Raw genomic sequence first — 23159 nt, 5'->3', positions numbered from 1 at the left:
AATGGGTTTACTTTCTCAAACAAAAGTCTGAAGTCTTTGAAAATTTTCTAGATTTCAAAGCTTTTGCAAAGAAACAATCTGGGAAGTTCATCAAGATTCTGCGTACAGATAATGGGGGTGAATATGTTAATAATCAGTTTGAACAGTTTTGTGCTTCAGAAGGTATCAACATGCAGCACACAGTTCCATACAGTCCTCAACAAAATGGTGTAGCAGAATGAAAGAATAGGTCCTTGAAGGAGATGGCTAATTGTATGATTCACTCCAAGTCTCTGGCACCTCAGTATTGGGCAGAGGCCATCAACTGTGCGTGTTACATCCAGAATTGAGTTCCTCATAAAACTGTGAAGGGGGTAACTCCCTTTCAAGCTTGGACTGGTCGAAAACCCACAGTTAAACACTTTAGAGTGTTTGGTTCTCTTGCATGGGCCCACATTCCAGCTAAAAAATGCAAGGCTATGGATCCGCAGAGTAAGCCTTGCATATTTGTTGGATATCCAGATGATGTCAAAGGGTATAGGCTTCTCCATCCTACTACTCATGAGTTGTTCATTGAGAGGAGTGTTCATTTTGAGGAGAGTTCTTCTAGTTCTTCTCATACCACTTCTCCATCCACTATCACATTGGAGAAATTGCATTATGATGACAGTTCTTCAGAGGATCTTAATCCTCCTAATCTTGATGAGGAGTCTTCTTCCTCTACTTCAGATGGTGACAGTGATGATGAGGATTCACATTCCTCTCATAGTCATCATTCAGAGGCTGATGATTCTCCCCCAGACTCTCCAGCCTCAGTGCCTCTTTGGGCTCGACAAACTTTTGAGTCAGCAGGAGATTGGCTTGGTGATCCATTAGATACTAGAAGAACAAGGTCACAATTTTAGCAAGCTCCACATCTCTTCATTGCTTCAGCTTTTGATCCACAGTCCTTTCGAGAAGCTTCAGGTGTTCCTAAGTGGGATGCTGCAATGCAAGAAGAGTTCAATTCCTTGGAAAGGAATCACACATGGGATTTAGTTCCTCTTCCTAAGGGAAGGAAACTTGTTCGATGCAAGTGGATCTATCAAACAAAATTTGCAGCGGATGGGTCGGTTGATAAGTATAAGGCTCGCTTGGTAGCAAAAGGTTTTTCCCAAGTTCCAGGGGTTGATTACTCTGAGACTTTTGCTCCAGTTGCTAAGATGAATTCCATCCGACTTGTTCTTTCTATAGCTGCAGCCCATCGTTGGGAAGTTCATCAGATGGATGTGAAGAGTGCATTTCTTCATGGTGACCTTCAGGAGGAAATCTACATGGAGCAACCACAGGGGTTTGTTCAGGATCCTTCACTTGTGTGTTGACTTCGAAAGTCTCTCTATGGCCTCAAACAGGCTCCTCGAGCTTGGTATGCCAAGATGGACTCATTCCTTTTGACAGTTGGTTTCACTCAGTGCCATTCTGATCCGAACGTATACATTCTGCAACAGGATGAAACTCTCACATTTTTGGTTCTCTATGTTGATGACTTGTTACTCACAGGGAGTCACTCATCCACCATCAAAGCAGTGAAAATTGCTCTACATGATAGATTTTTGATGTCAGACTTGGGTCTTCTGCATTACTTCTTGGGAATTGAGATCACTCAATCATCTTCAGGAATCTTCCTTAGACAACCCAAGTATGCACTTGATATGCTCTCCAGATTTCACATGGCTGATTGTAAGCCTGCACCTACTCCATTTTTGTCAAGGGTCAAACTTGAGGCTAAGTGCTCTTCACCCTTGGTTGATGGCACTTTATATCGACAGCTTGTTGGAAGCCTCATTTATTTGACTCATACGAGACCCGACATTTCTTATGCTATGGGCATGGTCTTTAGATTCATGCAGGACCCACATGAGTTGCATTGGAAAGCAGCTAAGCGGATCCTCCACTACATTCAGGGTACTCACAATTATGGAATTTAGTATGTAGCAGGTGTGAATATTGACTTCGTAGGATATACGGATTCAGATTGGGCAGGTGATTCTCAGGATCGCAAGTCTACTTCTGAGTATTGCTTCTCACTTGGTTTTGGTCCAGTTTGTTGGTCGAGCAATAAGCAATCTGCAATTGCTCTTTCATCGACAGAGGCTGAGTATCGAGGGGCAGTCAATGCCACCACTGAGGCCATTTGGCTTCAAAATATTCTTACTGAGTTTGGTATTCCAGTTAGAAAGCCTACCATCATCTTTTGTGATAATCAGAGTGCTATACAGATCTCAAGAAATCCAGTTCATCATCAGAGGATGAAACACATTGAGATACATATGCACTACATTCGAGAGTTGATTCAAGAAGGCATCATTGATCTTAAGTATTGTTCTACATCGGAACAAATTGCGGACATCTTCACCAAACCTTCCACCGAAAGCAAGTTCCTTCATTTGCGATCTTTGCTTGGGATGCAAAAGGTGTCTACTTCAGGAGGGGCTTCTTAGTCCTTCATTCTTTCTCTCTCTATTTAGGGGGGGTCTATTGTTCTTATGGGGGGCTTCTTCTTTTGGCGGGGATATTTATGTACATGGGTACCTAACATGGCCTCATTTTCCGAGACCCATCTTTTCACCCACCTAAGCTACGCTTAAGGGGGGGTGTTAGTGTAGGTTTTTTTATTTTCCTTATGTTAGGGGGTATTTATTTTTCCTACACATATATTATTAAGCTTGCTTAGGTTATTAGGTGTGGTTAATATGAGGACACGTGGCAGAATACATTAGCTACATGTGTAACTCTCCACCTCACATGGGTAGTTGAGTTACACACCCTCTTTTGGCTTATTGTGCCACCTCTCATAACCACTATTTTGTCATTTCCTAAGTGGGTTATGGGGTAGTTGGGTTTCTCACCCTCTTTTGGCCTTATGTGCCACCTCTTATAACTCCTTTTTTGTTTTCATGTAAGGAGGTTATGCCACATGTTTTGACATTTACCAAGTAGGTAAAAACCTCCCACCTTTTATGGCGTAGTAGGTAAAACCTCCCTCTTTTTATGGAGGTGGGAGTTAATGCACCTCTTGGTTGTATATGCTATTATTTTTCTATATAATAAGCAATATACTCTCACCTTCACTAGTTAAGTGATAGCTCGATGAGAGTCTTCTCTAAATTCTCTTCTTTATCTCTATTTTTCTCTCATATCAGATTTATCTTCATTCAGCTATTTTGATCTTCGATCATCCGTTGCTTGGAGTTGCATGTGATCTATGACCGACATCAGATCCTGGCTCAATTCTTGCTTCTCACAGAATTTAAAAATCATCATATCAACATGTTGGTTCATCATATACCAACAATCTTGGCAGATATATGGTGAGTGATCTTGGGGGCAGATTCTTACCCACCCTTGCACTATGATATTGCCAATTTTTGGTAACTCACTCGGCTCAAAGCTTCTACTTCTATGGATTTTAATAAGGATTTTGGTCAGTCTTCAAGGATAAACTCCCTCGATAGGCTTCCCAACCTTTAGAACAAAGGCTTTTATGTATCTTAAAGATACTACAAGAAGACTAATCGCTAAGAAAAACCGTTGGAGGGGATTTTCATCAGCCTCCACATTTGATTATAGTGGGTTGGAATACATGGCGATAAAGTCATTTCCTATTTAGGTCGTTCCCCTCTCACTGGCCTTAATGACACCCTAAGGGCAACTTAGGAGGGCAGGTCATCTAAAGGTGTTAATGCATGAAACTAAAAGAAAGCATAAAAGAGATGGTTCTGACTTTTTGATCACCCATTGAAGGTGAGAGCATATACCTATTACCTCACAAGCACAAAAGGATTCTTTTTAAACCTTCATTGCAAAAATGTCTAAGCTAGATGGAGATCTTGCTCCAAGAAGACATTATGTTCTTTTTATCTGAATATAGCAATGTGTGAAGATAGCATAATTTTTGAACTTAAATAAATCCTGGTCAGCCAAAGTAAATTCATCAAATGAATAACAACGGTTTTGCAATCTTTAAAGCTCTTTTGAAATGAAGTGAAGTTTCTTTTTAAACTCCCAAATGAAAAATGAGGTTCATTTTAATCAACACCAAAATAAAATGATGTTCAATTTTAACCCTTTGTAGAAATGGGAAAATTTTGTTTTGTTCTTTTCAGAGCCCAAAAAAAAGATGATCCTATCTTGCATAAAAGGAAAGGTTTGATTTTGTTAATTTTTTTTAATCATGCAAGAAATAAAGATGAAGTCTAGTTTAGGCACCAAAAAGAAATGATGAAGTTCTTTTTAAGCATCCAAAAGAAAGGTGAAATTCATTTTAAGCACTTTGGAATAAAAAAGTGAGTTCCTTTTACCACTTATAAAAGAAAGTAAATAAAACTAATTAACTCCACCTTTTCCTACACTGAAAAATGTTAGAACCTACACACAACTAGTCAAAAATTAAATCCTGATGGTGGGCTTCACAAGCCTAAATTTTCTGACTCTGTTATAAATTTTCTCTCTCTTAGAGCTACGCGCTAAACTTTAGCACAGATGCGCTAAAGTATGGTGCAGAAGCACTAAAAGAGAGCACCTACATGTTATTTTGCTGCCTAAATGCACTAAAATAGTGTTCCTATGTGTTTGAACAAGCAAAAAAGGGTATGCACCCAAAAGATAATAGGATGCGCTAAGTATGGTGTAGATGCACTAAACAATGTCATTCATGCACTCAAGTTTGCCACAAATGCGCTAAAGAAAATCCCGGACGCGCTAGTTTGAAATTCTGATGTGATTGTTGTCTCCTACGTGCACACAAAATGATGTTATTTTTGGGGATGTGCCCCATGGTGGGTGCCAAAAATGTATGCAGGAAAACATATTGATCAAAATGAATAAATCGAGATTAGATGACCTACATACCAATGAGACTCTTGGTGCAAGTATATAAACTAATTTGAACTAGTTTAACTTCCCAAGGGGTGTCCCATTGTTCTCTATCTCACAGGATCCCTAAAACCAATGTTTTTCTCTCAGATCATTGAGCAAATGACTTAGGAATGACAACTCCAAGAATGAGTGATATTGTGATCCATATGCATGAATGCACTCTAAGATCTATATGATGTGTTAAAACTTATGATCATTAAGATAGTATGAAGATAGTGATATGATAAAGATATTGCTAAATTATCCTAATCATGATATACTAGCATGGATAAATTATTGATATGAAAATGAAGTGCTTCTAAATGTTATGATGATATTTTAACAAAGAGAGGTTAAAATGCTTAGTAAATTAGACTATAATGTAGATGCATGAAACTTGGATCCTTACATAATGAAGAATGAGAGCTCTATTTATAGGGAAAATAGGGCAATGGAGGGTTAAGATTGAATAATCTTAACAATGGCTAGGATTGAAAGTTACTCAATCCATGTTTACAATTTTCACAAATGAAATGGTGACAATTGTCAACAAGAGGTTGCTTGACAAGAGATGCAAGAGGCATTAAATGCCTAAGAAGACATGAAGGTTACCTTAGGAAGTAAGGGAAAGGTTAGGTTAGGGTTATCCATTGGATAAAGCTTTTACCCAAGGGATAAACTCTTGTGCAAGGATTAATGGGATCACTAGGGTCAAAACCATGAGTGTTTGATGAGACCCTTGAGTTAGATATGGGTTAAGTAAGAGAGAAAGTCTCTAACCATGAAGGGAGGTTGAATTAACCATTAATGGTTTGGAAGACTTTGGGGACAAATTTGTAAGAGTCCTTCCAAATTTGGGGGAACTCAACAAGTTATCTTGTTGAAGAAATAAAGTATTTGTAGCGTCCTAAAATTGCGACACTTGCAATTTCGACCGCATTTGGGTCTTCACGATGGCGACGCAACACTGAACCTGAATGGAGACCCCGAAACTTGTTCATGACACCAAAAACTGCATTTTTTAGCACCCTGCTGACCCTGGAGGTGGGACCATGGCGCCCAACGCCCTGGTCCTTCAGGACCATGGCGCCCAACGCCCTGGTCCCCCAGGACCATGGCGCCCAGCGCCCTGGTCCCTGGCCCTATTTTTGGGCCCGGTCTCTTTTGGGTCTCAGGTCTTTATGTTTGCAAATTGGAAAATAATCTTCCTAGGTTGGCCTAAGGTCGGAAAAATCAGTCTTTTAACCCTAATTGGCAAGTATATAAACTACATTTCCTCTCCCATTTTGGTAAGATGGAAAAAGGGCGGAAGTGATACTCAAACATTCAAGCATTCAAGCATTCAAGCATTCCTTCAAGCAATTGATCAATCTAAGTCTCCATTCAAGGCTAAGTGTTGCATTCAAGACAAGGATTCAACCATTGAAGAGGAGATCACATACCACATACAACATACAACATACAACAACATTTACACCCTCGCATGTAAGAATACAAACATTCTTACAACAAGGTATTGGTACTTTATTACATTACAATCATTTACATTTACAACATTTCTCATTTCTTGGTTAATTCCAAAACCGGCGTTTGACCTAAGGGCAAACCCCTAATCCCTAACCCCCCAATCGTCCTCTCTTTTCTATGTGTAGGTTGTAGGTACGCGGCTATAATTAAAGATCTGGAATCCTTGTGCAGAGACGAACAGATCCCCCTTCGTTTCGCGGATTTTTCGGAGGACCGTGTGCACGCCGGGCGCCATCGTCTCGTCAACTTTCGCTCATATTTGTAGGATAACGTCGTCTCGACATTTTACTGCTAATTCCAGGTCCGCAGCTTCATCCTATATTCCTATCTCTATTTATAAGTGAATCTTTCTCACTTTTTATGCATTCCTAGCATAATCCTTCTATCTACATTCTTTACAAAAGAGGGTAGCCTTGCTATCTTAACCCTTGAAACTCATTTAGAATCCAATCTTTCATTGCGTGGGATTGGATCTTGTGGGTTTCAACCCCTCTTTTGAATGTAAAGTCTCCCCTAAGTGAAAACCGTCAATCCTAAGTGACCCCTTTTCCCCTTGGAGTGGTGGAGGGAACACTTAGGGTTCGATCGCGATTTTCTGCTTTACAGTATTTAATGCATTTAGAAGACTTTCTTCCAAATTTGAGAAGTGACCTCCTCAAACTTAGGGAAATGACATGATTAGAGGGATTAAGGCTAATTGATTAAAGATTAGATGGGTTCTAGAAGAATGATTAGGAGGCAAGTGGGAAATGTAGGAGAGGGCAAGTGGGAGAAAAAATTTAATTAAACTAAAATAGATGCAACTTGCATAAATACAAGTGGGAGGAGGGGGGGGAGAGGGCGGGGGTTTATAAATAAATTAGATTTATTAATATGCAAGTGTCAATTTAATTAAATGTTAATTTAATTAAAAGGAAGAAAGGGGAATTAATTAAATAAAGTGATTTATTTAATTAAAGGCTAGAAAAGGTTTATGTGAATTTAATTGAATAATTTATTTAATCAAATAGATGAAAATGAAGAAATTAATTAAATAGGATTTAATTAATAGGAGGGATGGGGTTAAAATAAATATTAATTATTTATTTAAGAAAGTGGTCAGATTTATACGTCTACAATACCAGTAGTTTTGGTTTTTTTTACTTTTTTATTGTCAACTACTAATTCATTTGTGAACATGTATTGGTTTTAAAATAAATATTTACTGGTATTTTTATATTTATGTATTGACAAAAAAAAAATTATGTTTTGGGGGGTCAACATGGCAATAAGGTGATGGTTATTGGAACTATGTTATCTATTGGTACTCTTCCCCTAGAGTTGTCTGTCGTAATTCACTAGATAGCAAAGATCTTTGATACGAACAATAAAACAAAAATGCACTTCAAGCAAAGTACTTAAATACATATCTGAATGTCACACCTTTGGTAAAATATAAGAAGCAACCCAACTGTTACTCTCACAAAATAAATAAAAACAAAAACATTAATGTTTTATTAAATATCCTGCAATATCTATCCCCAAATCCATTTGACTCAACAATTATGGATAACAAAATATTGATAGCCTTTAATAGAATTAATCCAAAAATTATAATATTTTCTCTGAACTATGCAGTTCATGCTTTGATAATTCAAAAATAAATAAATAAATAAACATATAATATATTTGGATACAAGTGTCCTTCATCAAGATACAATTGTCCTTTATATTCGTGCTTTATTTTTCATTTTGATTGAGTATAGTTCAACTTACAAAGAAAATAATGACAATTCTAAACAGTATATATAACAATCTTTTATGACAATTCTAAACAGTTAATTAGTTGTAATATATATATATATATATATATATATATAATTAGAAGTAAAATCATAAATTTATTATGTAAGTTTCTAAATTCATATCAAACACATAATCTTGTTAACAATTATATTCTATTTTGGAAAGATTCTAAATTAATATATACTTATAAAAAATATTATAGAATCATATATATTACATATTAATATTAAATAATAAAGAGGTAATAATTATTATTAATAATAATAAATGTCAAAATAATATTCTAGAAATTTATTAAATGATGATGGTCGCTCTACCTATGCACTCTGATGGGAGATAAACAGTCTGCCTATGCGCTCTACCTATGCACTCTGAGGAAAACCGTAATGATTTGGTAAGGCGAAAAATGCGAATGGCGTGAGGGCTACCGAAAGCAGATCACCAGTGTCATGGGAAAGCTTAAGATGGATAGGTTTTACCTTGTAGTTTGATAGGTTTGATCTGCAAGTTCAGTTGCAATCTTTAATCAAATCACAGTCCATAAATAGGTGAGGAATGGTGTGATCTTCTGCCAGAAATAGAGGCATCATACTTGCAAATAGTGGCCTGATTCACATCTTCATGGCATCCTAAACATAACACTCAGATTGCAGCGCCATTATTCCCCAAAGGAAATCGCAGACTTGCCCTTCATTAATCAGAGAGAACGGGATCTGCACTTTTTCGGTGCCTTCATCTGTGACTTGAAGAAGGAAGCAGAATCGAGGCTTGCAGGCACTATCGGAGTACCTTGGCATCTATGTGGAGGAGTTAATCTCCTCCACTCGGTTTTCTTTTCTCCCACTTGCTCCATTTTTACTCTGTCTTTCATTTATTCTGCTCTACAAAATTTATTACATCTAACTCCAACATTTTGCCCACCTCGCGCGATCTTAACCCTAGGTCACCATGGAGCTGGAGTCAGATGGACTTAGTGTTAATAACCCTAAAACCATCCTGCAGACATTACCAGCCCTAGCAAAGTCATTCGCTGAGACCGTTTCCCCACCTGCAAATGGAGTCCGGTCGTCAGCACACTTCCATACGACCCCTGCAAAAGAAGGACCCAGTACGGATGGTAAGTCCCCTTGTAATACCTCGTCTCCTTTCTGTATTTCGCCAAACATTGAAATGTTTAATGAAATATCTTTAGAAAAGCGTAGGTTATGTGGTACTGCCATCTTTTTTGCATGTGTTGATTCCCAAAAATGCCCACCGAGGAAATTCGTAGATGACTAGTTTCACAACCTATGGAATCTCAAACTAGGGCTTAAAATCACGTTCTGTAGACAAATACAGAGAGGTCTCTTTCTCATTTTCTTTAATTCATATAATGCCCAATTGGAAGCACTTAAACGTCAGTACTAGATGGTTGGGAATACCTCCTTTTGAGCCCTAGCCTGGTCTCCAGAGGTGGTTAATGAGGAAGTCCTCACATTATCCTCGCCCAAATGGGTCATCCTCAAGGATGTCCCCCCTTTTTTGTGGCACTTCCTTCCCCAATTATTGGAACCATTTGGCAAAGTTATTCGGATAGATGAAACTGCTCAGCTGGTGCCCAATCTAGATGCAAGAATGCTTGTCTCAATCAAGCCCGGAATCGACATTCCACCATCCTTAAATTTAGATATCAATGGAGACACATTCGTCTGCCCGATTGAAATGCCTGGAGGGTTGAATGCATGTTTTCTCTACAAGAAAGAAGGGCATATTCATAAAAATTGCCCAATTATTAATCGTAGGAAGCAAAAACATAACTCAAGGGAAACTACTAAAAACCCTAAAACTGTTAATGATCTTCAATCTCCCCCTCCTCGCTCTGATAACGAGAGGTCCGCAAATCCTAATCCCACTCCTAATAAGGTTAACCCTCTCAAGCCTGATTTTGCACCTATAGCACCCGAACTCCCCATCCTTATTTTCGACCCCTCTCAAAATCTTGTAGAAACCCCCTCGGATGGTTTCCAACTTGTTTCTTCAAGGAAAATAAGATGTAAAGTTACCCCTCCTAATGCCCCGAGTCTTAGTCACTCCTCCAATAACCATTTGGCCTCTACTCTTAAACCCTAGGACCCTGATCCATCACCTATTAATTTTGTGGTTAGAAATATGGTAAAAAAACCTGGAAAACCCCAATCATGGGGAGGATGGTGCTAGCATTGGTAATAACCCTGCAATGATGATCTGTTCTGATACCCCCATTCAATCGGTCTCCTCTTCACTTGCAGGGCTTATTCCTAATACTAACACCATCATTCCCTCGACTACATCTACGCTTAAAGAACTAGAGGACAATCATATTATAGAAGTTATCTATGCTAACAAGGGTCTAGAGGAAATTAGAACTAGCACTTTGCTCCCTGGCTTTCCAGGCTCCCAGTTGTCTGGGTCTGACATAGTTGGAAATACAGATAGTAGAGCTGAACTTCCCGAAACTAGTGAAGATGATGAGGACCTTATGAAAGGGCACTCCCTAAATTAAAAAAAAGGTAGGCCTGTGGGCTCCAAAAACAAGAAGAAATATGGGGACCAACAACAATCTCCCTACTAGCCCCCCCCCAAATCCCCCACTTTGATGAAATACATATCTTGGAACATTCGAGGCCTTGAGTCGCCTGACAGGAAATTTGTGATTAAAAGATTTTTGGATCATCATAAAAACTTAGATTTTCTGATGATACAAGAACTAAAATCTGTTGGATTCTCTCTTGACACCACACTTGACTTCATCTGGAGAGATGCAATCAAAGTTTGTACCCACCACCCGAGAGGAAAAGGAGGAGTTGGTCTTCTCATCGCCCCTAAATGGATAATGTACCTCAAGGATAAAGGGACCTCCCCCTATAATAGAGTAGCTTGGGTTACCCTAGATATTAAGGGTTTTTGCTTTGGGATATGTTCCATTTATGCATCCAATGATTATAAGGAAAGAACTTCCCTTTGGAATTGGCTAACCTCCCTCCCATATATCCCTTGGATCATGGCGGGGGATTTTAATATGATTGAATCTCAGAATGACAAGGCTGGGGGTCTTCCGTTTGAATGGAAAAACTCAGAAAAACCTCACTGGGATAGATTTAAGAAACACTTTCAATTGTTTGAACCCCTAGAAGGCTCTAAAACTAACACCCCTAACCTATGGCACACCTGGTGCAACTTTCAGCAGAACACTAATAGGATCTACTCTAGACTAGATAGATTCTATGCTAATAAGGACTTTTTCTCCTTTTCCCCCAATCAGTTTGGGAACCCGGTTGCAGTCCTACCAACTACCCTATCTGACCACTTCCCTATTCTAGCCATCATTAACATCAGGAACTCCATCACCCCTAGCCATCCTTGTTATTAGAAATTCTTGCTTAACACCTCCTTGCTGCAAGATGAGGACGTCCTAAATGCCATCAAACTAATTAGGCTCTTCAACTTGCAGCCTCATTTCCCACAATCCCACATGCTCAGATGGCAGAGGAACATTTCCTCCTGGCAGAGTCTTCTCCAAACCATTGGGCAAAAAAAGCCAAGGATTTTAGATTCATAGAAAAAAGTCTTACCCATCGACTTCACTCCCTAGAACATGAAATTCAACTCCAGCCTTCTTCCCCTATCCTGGCCAAGAAGGTCTCCGAGGCTAGAGATATTCTCAGGAAGCACCAACAAGTTAAAATTAGAGGTGCCTTCATCTAAGCCCGCAACCACTGGCTCCAGTTTGGTGATAAGGGCTCCAAAATTTTCTTTAAATTGCTTTAACAAAAATAGACCAGGGAGAAAATAGATAGAATAACTATTGATGATAAGGAACTCCTGGATATAAATGACATCAAAGAAGCCTTTGAACTATTTTACAAAACCTTGTTTACCTCTGAGGATAATGAGTCCTCAACAAAGGCCCGTACCAAATGTAGAACAATTATTCCTAATAGAATCTCTGAAGATGAATCCAGCCTCCTCAAAGGTAAGATAACTGTGCAAGAAATCAAGGATGCCATTAAGTCTCTCAAGGATAGCAAGGCCTCAGGCCCTGATGGACTTCCTACTGAATTCTACAAAACTAACATTGATTGGATCTCGAATGACCTATTGGACATCTACGATGAAGCCCTAGCCACTAACACCCTGGGGGAGTTCATAAATAGGGGTATTATTAAGCTTGTACCTAAGGAAGGGGACAAAGCCCTAATTAAAAATTGGAGACCAATTACCCTCCTCAACGTCTCCTACAAAATCCTGGCCAAAGCCTTAGCCTCTTGCCTTGAGAAGATCCTCCCCAAATTCATCTGCTCCACCCAAACAGGATTCATTAGAGGCAAATACATCTTGGAGAATCTTGTAATGAGTTGGGAGTCCATGGAATGGGCCAAAACCTCAAACCAAGATGTCGCCATGTTCCTTGTCAACTTTGAGAAAGCGTATGACAGGGTGGAGTGGGACTTCATCCTCATGATGCTCTCAGCCTTTGGCTTTCCTAGAGAATTTTGTAACTATGTTCGAATCCTCCTCAAGGATTCTTCCACCCTGATTGAAGTCACTGGGACCCTTTTCCAGCCTGTTCCCCTCTCCAGATCAATTAGGCAAGGTTGCCCCCTTGCCCCAGCTCTATTTGTCATTGCTTCTGATGCCCTATATTATCTCCTTAGAGATGACACCCTATCCCCCCGTGTCCAAGGCATTACTATGCCTAACAACTCTGAACTGATCAACATCCAATTTGTTGATGACACCTCACTCTTCCTGAAACTCTTAAAGCACAATATTGATTCCCTTAATCAAAAACTTGACATTTTTGGTAGAGCTTTGAGAGCCCGAATATCTAACACCAAATCCATTCTGCTTGGATGGAAAGATAATCCTCCGAACTGGCGTCACCAGTTTGGCTATGCGTGGAGAGGACCTAATAAATTAGTCTGTTACCTTGGCATTCCCTTCTCTGTATCTCCCTCTCTTAAGGACATGTGGGGTTGTGTCAAGGGTAAGATAGATAGTAAAGTCAACAAGTGGGACAATAGGGTCCTCTCCCTTGCTGGCAGGATTCAAGTCTGTCAAAAGATCTTATCCTCATACAACATATACTACTCCTCGGTATGGATGTTCAACAATTACCAAGTCTTTGAAATCCAAAAGGCCATCAGACAGTTCCTATGGTCTGATAGGAAGGGTAAATGGAAAGCTCACGCGGTCAAGTGGTCATGGTGTCACTTGGATAAAAAGCTGGGTGGGTTGGGCCTCAAGGATCTTAGGCTGCAAGGTATCTCCCTTGCTGCCAAATGGATTTTTCACTCATTGGAAGGTCAAGAACCTTGGAAAATCCTCATTAGAAACAACATACAAAATGGTGTTCCTAAAAAAGCCAAAACTTGGAAAGCCCTCCCCTTCAGTGACTTAATTGCAGGCGGTTTCCCTGTGTCTATCTAAGGCACTTGGGTGTTTAAATCCATCTGGAAAGCCTGGGAGCATGTGCGTGGTCTCATTAACAACTCGAGCTTCAATTGCGACAATACCCTCCACGGTGAAAGGTCAATATGGTGGAACCTGCATCATAAGTCCAAACCCCTTGCCTTAACCCAAGGTTGCTCTGCTAAGCTCTGGCATAATAAAGGAATCAAGTACATTATGGATATTCTAGAACATGATAATCTTATCAGCTGGGAGGCTCTTAGTACTAAATATGATATCCCTGCTTCGCATAAGAAGACATACAATATGATTAAAACTGCTTGTGCTCCCCTTGATCTCCCAAAGAACACCCAAGTAGATGCCCATAGGTACCTAACATTCCTTCGGAAGGATGGCTCCACCCTCCCTCAGATCAAAGCCAAATCTATCTATACCCTGCTCAATAGTGACAACACAGTAATTGAACATATCAACACTCTGTGGTATGTAAATCATACCCCGCATACTTGGCAGAAAATGTTTGAGAAGCTCTGGCGATCCCCCATCTCCCCTAAGATCAAATGTTTTAGATGGCAATTTATGCTAGATAGATTACCGATTAGGAATAAATCTGCTGCATATGACTGTGTTCTGTCTGCAGTAAACCTGAGACTGTGTGTCACATCTTCTTTGACTGTCCCTTTGCTAGAGAAGTGTGGCTTCTGTTTGGAATTGCTATCACAGAATCTGTTTTCACTTATGATATAGTTACTGGTTTTATACATGGACTGAGAAAGGATACTAATCTAGTGTGGCAAATTTTATCTTCTTACATTCTCTGGTTTATTTGGAAACTTAGAAATGAGAAGAAGTTCCGAGGCATTACAAGGGAACGTACTGAGTTTTTAAAAAAACTCACACATTACAAAATTGTTGTGCAGGTCTGTTTTCTGATGAACCTTGAGAGGAACAAGCTACTTTGATTTCTGAAGGATGGAAGAGCAACCATGTTTGTCTACGAGATACAAGACGGCTACGAATGGGCTAGGCTCGCCGAGAACCAAGTTTCCTTTGACAAGGCAGTGAAGAAACTAATAAAGGATCTACAAGATAGCAAGCCCCCTCCCTTCAACAGGATTGAGATGTGCTCCCAGACCCTTGCAAGAAAGAAGGTGGTCTGGATGGAAGGAGAATAAGGCTGGACCACATGGATGGAGGCCCTGGATGAGGTTCTCCAATAGGGATTTACTCTGATATGTCTCCTTTTTTTTTTTTTTTGTTATAAAAGATAACCCTCTCTCTGGCTCCTCATTTTGGTGGTTGAGGCCTTGCCCCCCATCCCCTAGTCATGTATAAACGTTTGGTCTAACTTTTTTTTTGGACTCTCGATATCTAATATAAAAATATATATATATTCTAAAAATTGTATTCAAATATTTAAAAGATAAGGTCATTCTAAAGAGTATATATAACAATCTTTTATGACAATTCTAAATAGTTAATTAATTGTCATATATATATATATATATAATTAGAAGTAAAATCATAAATTTATGATCTATGCAAAAAATATTAAATTTATTATGTAAGTTTCTAAATTCATATCAAACACATAATCTTGTTAACAATTATATTCTATTTTGGAAAGATTCTAAATTAATATATACTTATAATAAATATTATAGAATCATATATATTACATATTAATATTAAATAATAAAGAGGTAACAATTATTATTAATAATAATAAATGCCAAAATAATATTCTAAAAATTGTATTCAAATATTTTTAAAAATAACCTTATCTTTTAAAAATATTTTAAATCAATTTGTATTTTTATAATAAATATTATAAAATAGTATATTTTTATAGCTTATTAATTACATAAAGTGTCATATATATGATTTTATAAAAATATCATGTCAATACTTTTCGACACTTGATCCCTAGTAGGATCATTAAGAACCTACCAACTTCACGAGTAGACCAAGGGCCCATTGACATTGCAAATCATTTTTCTCTTCCTCATGATAGATCAATCACTTTCTTTTTACAAATAATAATCATTTTATTGTTGCAGTTTTGTTGTGAATTTAATGTTTTGTGTGTAATGTAGCGAGTTTCAAAATAGATTATATTTTACTATTGGCTAAACATTGCACCTCTTTTTGGTGCAAGTGCTAGAAGATAAAAGAATTTGGAAAGAGAGTTCAATTTTATACAAGATTGTGTCATTCATGAATATGTATATGTATCAAAGTATTTCATTATAACACATACAAAAATAAATAAAAATTGGCATGGGTATGCAAATTTAATCATCTTATAAATACTTGAATTTAAGGTGTGTGTGAATCCTAAAATGATGATACATCTAAAAGTATGTATCATATTAAAACACACAAATTGTAATAAAATGAGATATATATGAATGGAGCACAATGATGCAAAAGGGAATACTAGTAAAAGATGTAATCTCAACACGTGAATCTAAGAAACCTTCATGTAGTATAAGCCCTAAGTGAAGGTTGGGATATGTAAGTGAAGGTTGGGATATGTGGAATTAAATAGATTTACCAAAACAAAAACAGGAAAATAAAATTCCTAAAGTAGTAAACCAAGGTTAAGTAGATGCAACCAAACAAGCACATTTACCCTAGATTAACTAAGTATCCTTGGGGGTGCTCAAAATCAACTGTGTATAAAGTGCCACTAACTTTGGTGTTATGCACTTTTTGTGCAAATGTGCTGTATTTTTTAAACCAGAATAACTGCATCCAACAAGTAATTTTATATTTTATTATTACAACCATTATTCCATTTTTTGGGGGGAAGGTATTGATGTGGCTTTTGAAGCGTACATCAAAATAGCACAAATTTAGAAATGACTATCCAAATTGATGTGGTATTTCCTATTCAGTCCGACTCGGAACACATCCTATACGATTTTTTCGAGGTCTTACTGCAAATGAATTCTTGGTCCCATGGTTACAGAATGTATTTAATTTTGATGACGTTGGGGGTACGCTACTATCAGATCTCTTCTATATAGAGGGCCCCATTGCCTTTGCTGCATTGCAAACAAACAATTTCGTAAGTTGCAGATCAGAGATCGAATCCAGCAGCTTTTCTGATCTCAGTAGGTTTCAATTTGAGGCAATGGCAACATTTAATGTTGGATTCAATCCTAGCTTTGATCTTGATTGCCCTGTCATAAGTAGCGAAAATGCTTGCTCTTTAATGGACGAAAAGTTGGATTTTGAGGTTCCTCCTTATGTGGAGGATGTGGTGGCATTTGAGGTCCCCCCTTATGCTTCCACTGAAACTTCCTGGCATTCTAATTCCTCAGAGGATTTGCAGAGTGCAGAGGAATTTAATCAACTGGCGGTTCATTCTTTGCTCTGTTCTCAAAGTTTGTGCGCGCAGACTGCCTTCTGCAAATACATTAAAGCTTATCCAGCGCCTGCTGTAGATTTTTTCAAACGCGGCCAAATTTTGCACAAGAGATGCTTAGGTGTTCTCAGAAAAATTGAGGAGGAGCGAAAATTGACGAGGCAGATTTCAATGCAAACTCCTCCTCCTCCTCCTCAACTAAAGCAATTAAAATCAAGGTTTCAAGGGGAATCAGCGTTTAACCATATGGTAGCCGAGCGGAACAGGAGAGTCAAAATGAGAGAGTACTTCGCAAATCTTTCTTCTCTCCTGCCTAAAACCACCAAGGTATTAAATTATTTCGTTTTCATCATGAATTTTTTCTAGCGCAAATAAGTGATGTTATGAATCTGAAGTCATTAGATTGTTCTGCTGCCTTGCCTTCTTGGATACCGAGAGTATAAGGTTTTCAGAGTCTGTACAAAGTTTTTTGGGAAAAAATTGTGATGAAATTTTTAAATCAAAAGAAATTTTGGAGCAGCGGATGCCTAGTAATTTTAAACTTATTCCATAAAAACTTGTCCTTGAATGTTGCAATTCATCCCAAAAAATTTACAAATATTATCAAAGAACTCTGTATTTCTCTTTCAGCTCTGTTTTTTTCTTAAAAAGACATGATTTTAAGTTGCAATTTTGTTGCTGCTTCTGACTTCTAAATGATCTGTTTACAGAAAGATAAGTATTCAATTCTCGCAAATACCACAAGCTATCTGCAGGAATTAAAGCTCCGTGTTCCTGAGCTCGAACAACAAAATCAAATATTGCAGGAATCAGCTTCCAGACAGAAAGAGGAAGGAAGTAAGTGGTTCGAATCCACGGAGAAGTCATGTAATTCAGACATCAGAGTCATTTATAGTAGCGATGAAGTAACTCTGGAGTAATGGAAGAAGAGACCCTGCCAAGTGAACATGAAAATAATTATACAGAAAGATAAGATTTTGTGCCCGGCAAGTCTGCTGATCAAGCAACTAGATCTGTTGAAAAGTAAACAGATGGAAGTCCTCTCTATGCAATCAAAGACACAGCCATTTCAATTTCGCGCTGACATTCTCCTCAGACCAAGTGTATTATCTGTTTAAAACCCTCTTTAGATTTTTGAGTTACAATTCTCACTCTCATCCTTCCTGTTCTTATGAATGTTTCAGAATCCTTCCTATTCTTATGAAATGTTTCAAGTGGAATATGTGCAGGGTGAGGTCTGGGATGTCTCCAATTGGTAAAATTTTGCCACAATAATTAGAGAATCCCTGTTATGAGGAGCAGCCATGAATGCAAGCAAGAAAACCAAAAGTAATTTATTTTGGGGTCGAGATTTTGTACTGAACCTGCTGTGTAAATTCAAGGCCCAAAGTAAAAGAACTTTACAGAAAAGAAATGAATGTCTGCCATTTAAATCTATGTAGGTCATTCGAGTTGTCCGCATAACTATAACGGGAAATCTGTTTCCCATCGTATTTGAAAGGGTTCATTTTCAACTTTCCATCGCTTTCAGACTACTAGATTCGCTCAATATTTGGATAAGGAAAATATAAGATCTTTGTAAGGGCTAGGATTGTAAAAAAGTAAAAATTTATTATTATTTGTTGGCCCATACTGGGTTGGGAAACGTGTCTTACTTAAGTTTCATTAATTAAAATAATTTAATTATATATATATATGAATAATATATATATAAATAATTTAATTATATATATATATATATATATATATATATATCAAAAGTCATTTTTAGTTAAACTGGCATGATCAAGTTGACCGATTGCATCAAAGATTAAAAAAAATGAAGTTGGTTCAATCACATCTTCGAACATTTTAACTTTTAAGAGACGAGAAAGTCAATAAACATACAAACATACTCACCAATTAAACTCAAACATTTTTAAACATTAAACAATGAACATTGTTATGTATTTATTCTCTTCAATTTACTTAAAGATAATAAAAGATTATATAGATTGACAGAAAATGTGCATCATATTGACCCTTAATGTACAAAGTCTAATTATTAATGTTTAAGATTATTTATATTAGCCACCAATACTCAAAAGAATTTATTAATCTAATATTGAATGTGTAAAAACTAGTCATTAATCTAAAAAAGTCATAAGAAACATAAACAAAAATATCTATTTATGTTAAAAAAAAATCTTGATGCCCTATGTCTGCCATATCCAGTTTTTTATATTGACATAACACGGTTGAACCAATAATGGGATTTTTTGCTAAGCTTTTATGAGGCCAAGGAAAGAAAATAGTGGTTCAACACATCGTTATAGTGGTTAAAAAGGTGTTCTTCGTGTGTTCTTCATCCTATTTTATTGATTGTCTTGACAAACGAAACAACACTTTCCATGGTCGACATTACTAAGTTAAAATAGATGAATAAGAATAATAGTTCAATAGAGAAGATAACAATTTTCCAAAAACCTGTATAAGTATTGTTGCTCGGTCCTCTTCGACTATAAATCTTGATAATGGCTTGAAGTTGCAAGTTTCCTTCCACTTCACTGCTTAGCCACTTCCCGCCTTCTAAATGAACACTATATGACTAAAGTGTATTTTATGAAACTCGAAATGAATATTACGTGAATTCAAATACGCATTTATTGCTTCCAACTTGTCCTTTGTGGTGCTAATTCATGGCTATGCCAAAATTGTTTTCAATTTTTGCCCATACTTCTGACATTTATCAAATAAAAATACTTTATAATATTCATATTCTAATGTTAAATTTATAAAACCCCTATGTCCCTAATATATTTGCAATATAATATTTTTTATTTTATTTTCAAGATATTAAACCCTCCTATATGAACGCACGCGATATAATATTACCTAGCCAATGAAGCCCCCGTAGTTTATATATAAAAAATAATATGGTTATTGTTGTTGTGCATCTGCAAATACAACATTGCATATGTGGTTATAGGTTTGCAAGAATGTTAAAAAAATAATTATTAAAAAAAAAGCAAAGACCTAGAAAGAAGTCACGTAAAAGATTCTTGTTAAAATTATACTATAGTGTGAAACACTTTTTTTTCTAATTGGGTATTTTTGGAGGAGTTTCCATTTAAAATTTGTTTGCTTGAATAGTAAATCTCATGTCAATATTTTGTAAACTTTTCCATCTTATAGCACTATCTCTCTTGAAGTAGACCTATTTCCATAGCTAATGTGAGCAAAATCTACTTAGAGTATTGAGTATATAAAGGGATCTATGTATGCATCTAAGGTCTCATTAATTTTAAGAAGGATAAATATCTTTTGCAAATTTGATGTATATGCAGGCATCTTAATTGAATCTTAATGTATGATATTTCATATATGTGATGTAGTGTAACTCTCTCCAACTATAGCAATGTAGAGAAATAATTTATTTTCTTTATATACATATATATACATATATGTATATACATATATGTATATGTATATACATATATGTATATGTATATACATATATGTATATGTATATACATATATGTATATACATATATGTATATATATATATATATATACATATATGTATATATATATACATATATGTATATATATATATATATGTATATATATATATATGTATATATATATATATATATATATATATCATAACGATAAAATATTATAGAACGGTGAAAGAAGTTAACCTCAAAGTGATTTTAACTAACCTGTATGCAGAATAATGGAGTGTTTCCCTTTTGTACGTTATATATATCTAGGCATGGATTTGTTGGGCATATGAAGCCCAAAGGTCACATGACCATTCAACTTCCCTAGACTATTCATTTCATACCTAAATATGAATGTATAAATGGATGTGTGCAGTCTATGTAATGTATGTAAGATTGGATATTAATTAATAGATTATTCTCCTTTCTTTCTGGTGGATGAAGCCAATTATGGTGAACCACATAAACTATTGTGTTATGTGTTGTTTGGTGTTTGTTTTAGTTTCATTGTTTTATGTTTTCTCTGCTCTCTTACAATTAACAATTGGTATCAAAGTTATGGTTGGCTTGAGTAGAGATGGAGGAAGAAGAAGGAGGTAAAATTCATAATCTATATGGCAGTTTTACGTTCCATGTTTCTCTGTGCTTCAAGCATCGTGTACATTGGTGGGATGGTTGGGTGAAAGAGGGGAATTAAACTAAAGAGGAGAATTCAACTAAAGAGAAGGATTTTGTGATTCTTATTTACTCCTCTCTTGAGCCAGCTTTGGCATGTATTGGCCAAACTGTTAATGGCCAGGAAGTTGGTGGCATTCATGTGGTGAAGGTTGAACCCCATGATGTCTTAGTTGGAATTTCTTGGTAGAAAGATGTTGGAAAATAATTTGTAATTGTTTAAGAAGAGGAGCTCAAAAGATTTTGGGAGAAAGAGTGTATGACATCAGAGACCCAAGTTGAATTTGCTATTGATTTTGCCTTTTAGGATGAGGAGGGTGCAGATTGGAGTGAGGTAGCAAGGCAAGGGAGCCTAGGATCAATTGTGGCCACAGAGAGCTTTGCAGATGGCAAGGCCTTGATGAAAAGGAACTTCCATGAAGATGAGGATAATAGACAACACGAAGATAGTGGATAAAATGCCAAACGCTCTTATGAGGGCGAAGACGATAGAGAAAGAGACATCCTTGCGGCAGAGGTGTAACAGACAGAGAAGACAAGTCAGGCAAAACGCATAGCACACGATGAGAAGCCCAAATGCTCCTATGAAGGAGATGAGAATGGTCTAGGAGAAGAAGTGGCAGAATTAGACTTTCTTTTTTATGAGGTTGTTGTCGTGCCTGTGAAGTGTGATACTTGCAGCTGCAACACAAACACTCAATAGATCATTACAAGCATGGTTAGAAAATAAAAAGCAAATGAAAGATGAACCATGACAAAGCGACCTATCACCTCCTAAGAGATGCAAGTGTGGATTTTCTCTCAAATCTGGATAAGCAACCCCAGTGACTTGACTACACCTAAATGAAGGATTTGAAATGATAATGATATGCAAGCTAGATGAGATTGATTATGCTAGATTGATCCAAGAGTCTAATTAAGCTAATGATATGTATGATTAAGCTATGATGATGATGCAATTAAGCTAGAAATGAGATTAATTAAGCTACATGATTCAACAAAACATGATCAAATTAAGCTAATGCAATTGCCTATAATAACAATGCTCAAATGATATGCCTATAGTAACAATGCCTAAAATTGATAATGAGATGGGATCCTTTGTGCTCCAAAATGGGGGATATTTATAGGAATTCCAAGGCTAGGGGTGAGGTGGCAGGAATCAATGGTCAAGATTAAGTCTGAAGATATCAAGGGTGAAATTGGAGGAGGTTGGAGAAGAGGTTGGAGGAAGGGACACTTGTCATCTCTGTGATGACAAGTGTCAAGGAGCCTTGCTCATAAGAGGACAAGTGTCCAAGAGAGCAGACATGTGGCCAAAGTGCCATGTGTCTCAACGGAAGAATATCCACACCATAGGAGGTTAGGATAAGGAGGTTAGAATGTGCAAGATAGGATAGGGTTAGGCAAACCCAAGGTTAGGTGGAATAGGTTAGGTTAGGTGGTTAGGTTAGGAGGCATGTGGGTAATTTGAATTTAAAAATTCAAATAATAGGAAAAGACTAATTAATTTTCAACAAGTCATAAATTGATTTGTTTTAATTAATTAAGGGATTAGAAGAATTGATTGAAATGGGGGGGGAATTAATTAATTTGGATTAACTAATCAAAGGGGACCATTGAAATGAACCTATTAAATAAGTCCTTAGATTTATTAATAAGTAGATGAAAGGGAGAATTTAATCAAATTGCTAATGAATTCAACTAAATTAGGAAGGGGGATTAATTAAATAATTTTTTATTTAATTAATTATCTTCAGACCATTTTTAGGTGTATACAGTTGCAATGCATGATCCTTATGTGAATGGCAAGTGTGGTGGTGAGAAGGAATCATAGATGATTGTGGATTCGAGAGAGAGTCGACTCTCTAACGTTTGTGTTTCTGGTTCTCTCACCAGTCCTCGTGGTGCAAGATCTAGTGCCAATGAAATTGGCGAGGTTTATACAGGAAAAATGACTCAAGTGGCTCTAGAGAGGCCATTCCATACCGGGGTATATGCACGAAGTT

At 37.0% G+C, this 23159-nt stretch overlaps 1 protein-coding gene across 1 annotated transcript; it reads left to right on the top strand.

The window, feature by feature from the left end:
• Window positions 1-16695: 16695 nt before the first annotated feature.
• On the top strand, window positions 16696-18589 carry LOC131027497 (transcription factor BHLH148). Its single transcript, XM_059218715.1, has 2 exons — window positions 16696-17317; window positions 17701-18589. Exons 1-2 carry the CDS (start codon window positions 16757-16759, stop codon window positions 17908-17910), a joined length of 771 nt encoding a protein of 256 aa, XP_059074698.1. The 5' UTR covers window positions 16696-16756; the 3' UTR covers window positions 17911-18589.
• Window positions 18590-23159: the final 4570 nt, after the last annotated feature.

The sequence above is a fragment of the Cryptomeria japonica genome, chromosome 4, assembly GCF_030272615.1.
Source record: "Cryptomeria japonica chromosome 4, Sugi_1.0, whole genome shotgun sequence".
NCBI classification, from domain to species: Eukaryota; Viridiplantae; Streptophyta; class Pinopsida; order Cupressales; family Cupressaceae; genus Cryptomeria; species Cryptomeria japonica.
Note: the sequence above shows the minus strand (reverse complement) of the source record. Positions and strands in the feature narration are given on the sequence as shown.